The sequence below is a fragment of the Benincasa hispida genome, chromosome 12 (assembly GCF_009727055.1).
Source record: "Benincasa hispida cultivar B227 chromosome 12, ASM972705v1, whole genome shotgun sequence".
Lineage (NCBI taxonomy): Eukaryota > Viridiplantae > Streptophyta > Magnoliopsida > Cucurbitales > Cucurbitaceae > Benincasa > Benincasa hispida.
The window spans coordinates 63,566,328-63,568,972 of record NC_052360.1 but is presented as its reverse complement, the minus strand read 5'-3'; the positions used below and the strand labels follow the sequence as shown (position 1 = coordinate 63,568,972).

General features: G+C 32.4%; 1 protein-coding gene across 1 annotated transcript; it reads right to left on the bottom strand.

Annotated features, from left to right (window-relative positions):
* Positions 1-352: 352 nt before the first annotated feature.
* On the bottom strand, positions 353-1,322 carry LOC120067919. Its single transcript, XM_039019549.1, has 2 exons — positions 1,137-1,322; positions 353-1,044 (listed from the first exon to the last, which is right to left on the bottom strand). Exons 1-2 carry the CDS (start codon positions 1,224-1,226, stop codon positions 583-585), a joined length of 552 nt encoding a protein of 183 aa, XP_038875477.1. The 5' UTR covers positions 1,227-1,322; the 3' UTR covers positions 353-582.
* Between the last annotated feature and the right edge of the window lie 1,323 nt (positions 1,323-2,645).

Below are 2,645 nucleotides of genomic sequence, written 5' to 3'. Positions count from 1 at the left end.
TTTGGTTTTCGAAAATATTGGTAAAAAATACATGATAAAATAAGAAATTTAGAAGTGGATGGAATATTTATAAGTTTAATTTTTAAGAAATTAAAAAATCAAAATCAAATAATCACTAAATTACAGATTTTTTTATCTATATTTTTACTAACGTTTCTACTGAAATGAACATTTTAAGCCGCACTTTGAAGAGCCTAATAGTAGGGAGCAAAAAAAAATAATAATAAATAAATAATATATGGCCTAAATAAGATGGAAAATTTCATACCTTTTACAGCTAAACCTCCTAATTATCTGGAGAAAGTAAACATGATTAATAAGGATGTTTAAGTTAAATAAATAAAATAAAAAGTAAGATAAAAAGACTGATAACCTGTAGAACGCGTAATTCAATAAAGGCGGATCAAAAGAAAGATCCCATCCTTTTCCCAATGGATCAACACAGCTTTGCAGTTTTCAAAGCAAAAGCAACTCCCAATCACCGGCCCCGCCGGTACCCGATCGACAACCCATTAAGATTAATACCCACACCCAAAAAAAAAAAAAAAAAAGCTTTCACAATTTTTTTTTTAAATTTTATTTTTAAGTGACTAAGTAAATAGGCATGGGTGCTGACGTGGAAATTCTGTATTGTTGTTGCTCCATATTGAGTTCTCGGAGACTAAGATAAGGAATTTGCACATCGTCTTTTCTAGTCGGCGTTAGAGTTCCGGCGAGTGGACCGGAGGACGGTCGAGTGGTGGACCGGTAAGGTGTGGTGGAACCGCTCCGACTTTCTGTGATGTAAACCGGACCGGAAATAGAGGCACGGAAAGCACGGGCTCTGGCTTGATGAACGTCGTCGTGGTGGAAAGCGGCGTCGTTTTGATGGTGGTGGATCCATTTCCATTTGAAGAAAAGGAAAGCGTTTTTCCACCAACGTTTTTTCTTCTTCTTTGCGTTGTTTTTGGAATCGTCTTTTGAAATAGGCTTTTGGAGCTTGAAATGAATGGAGTCTATGGATCTTGATGATTCACGTCTGTGTTTTCTTGCTTCTTCCAAAACCTAATTTCACAAAGAAAAAAGAAACCCCATTTGAACAAATCAACGAGGGAGATTTGATATTTAGAAAGAAAAAGAAAAGGAAAACAAGAAACCTGAAAATAGTCGATTTGAGGGTCGAAGCCATAGTCGCTGAAATGTTGAGGTTCTTCAGGGAAAGGAAAAACAGGGGATTTGGTGGACATTTTTTCTTTTCTTTTGGAAGGTGAAGAGATCAAATCAGGGGGAGGTTTTTTTTTAAGTGGGAATTTGAAAAAGCAAAAGTAGATGGACAGAGGTGAGAGAGAGGTTTGCTTTGCTTTATACTTCTATTATTTATTTGTTTATTTTTAAAATAGATAGTGACGAAAAAATAATATTAAATCTGTTAGAGTTCGTATGTCTGTGTTTGATACTTAATTCATAAATTTAAATATTTTATGTAGTTTTTTGAAATTTTTTTATTCAATAATATGCTTTTTTTTTATTACTATTTTTGTTTCGAGGCTTTTTTATTAAATAATTCTATCCATTTTTTTTGAATAAAAATATAGATTACAATTTTTTCTTTTAATTTTAAAATCTTTCTTTCTTTCTTTCTTTTTTTTTTACAACAATTAACTCATTACATTTATTGTACAAATATATTTAAATAAAATGAGAAATCAAAGTGAAATCAAAACTTTTAATTCTAGCTAATTTTTTTCCAATTTCATTATCATCATCTTTTTTTTTCTTCTTCTTATTGTTGCTCTATATTTTTACTATATCATGATTTTTTTTTTTTTAATTAAATCTCCCCCATCATCGTAACAGCCAATGAAATGTCACCACATTTCTTCAATAATTTCACTTTCATTTCCTCTAAATTTAGAAGATCATCAAAGAATAAATCTTTATTTTTCACTAATTTTTGCCAAAAATATGTTCAAGGATTTTTTTTTTCATTTTATGGTTTTTTTTGTTATATGTTACATACTTTTCGTCTAAATATTCTTAACACTCATTTATTATGTGAATTCAATTAAATAAAAATATTTTTACAAATTTTTACGTATAAATATTGCACTTAATGTAGACAAAATATTATTTTTTATATAACCAACAACCCTACAACATATTATAACAGTCATCAGTCTTATAGTAGTCAAAAGTGGTTGTCGAAGTTGATTATCAAAGATGATTTTTGCTGGAGTTTGTAGTCAGAAGTGGTTGTCGGAGCCTAAAGTTGGTTGCATGAAAGTGTATTAGAGTTAGTTCTCGAAGTTTGTCATCGGAGGTGGTTTTCAAATCTTGGAGTTGGACGGGCGAAAGTGGTTGTCAAAGTTAATCATCGAAGATGATTTTCGCTGGAGATTGTAATCGGAGGTGGCTGTCGGAGTCCGAAGTTAATCGCATGAAGGTGGTGTTAGAGTTGGTTGTCGAAGTTTTCGTCAAAGGTGGTTGTCAAAATCCTGAGTTGGTCATCGAAGTTGCTCGCTCAAAAGTGATCATCAAAGGTGATTTTCATCGAAGTTGGTCATCAGAGTTTGTTGTTGGAGCCAATTGATCGCCGGAGTTAGTAGCGCGAAGGTGATCGTCGGATTGAAGTCATTGGATGTGGTTGTCGGAGGCCAAAATTGGTT

What these genes read in the sequence shown, in the direction of transcription:
- LOC120067919 (XM_039019549.1), bottom strand. Translation starts at nt 1,226, where the DNA reads ATGTCCACCAAATCCCCTGTTTTTCCTTTCCCTGAAGAACCTCAACAT. An exon ending in CTCAAATCGACTATTTTCAG is followed by an intron (nt 1,045 to 1,136) that starts GTTTCTTGTTTT and finishes TTGTGAAATTAG; the next exon opens with GTTTTGGAAGAAGCAAGAAA.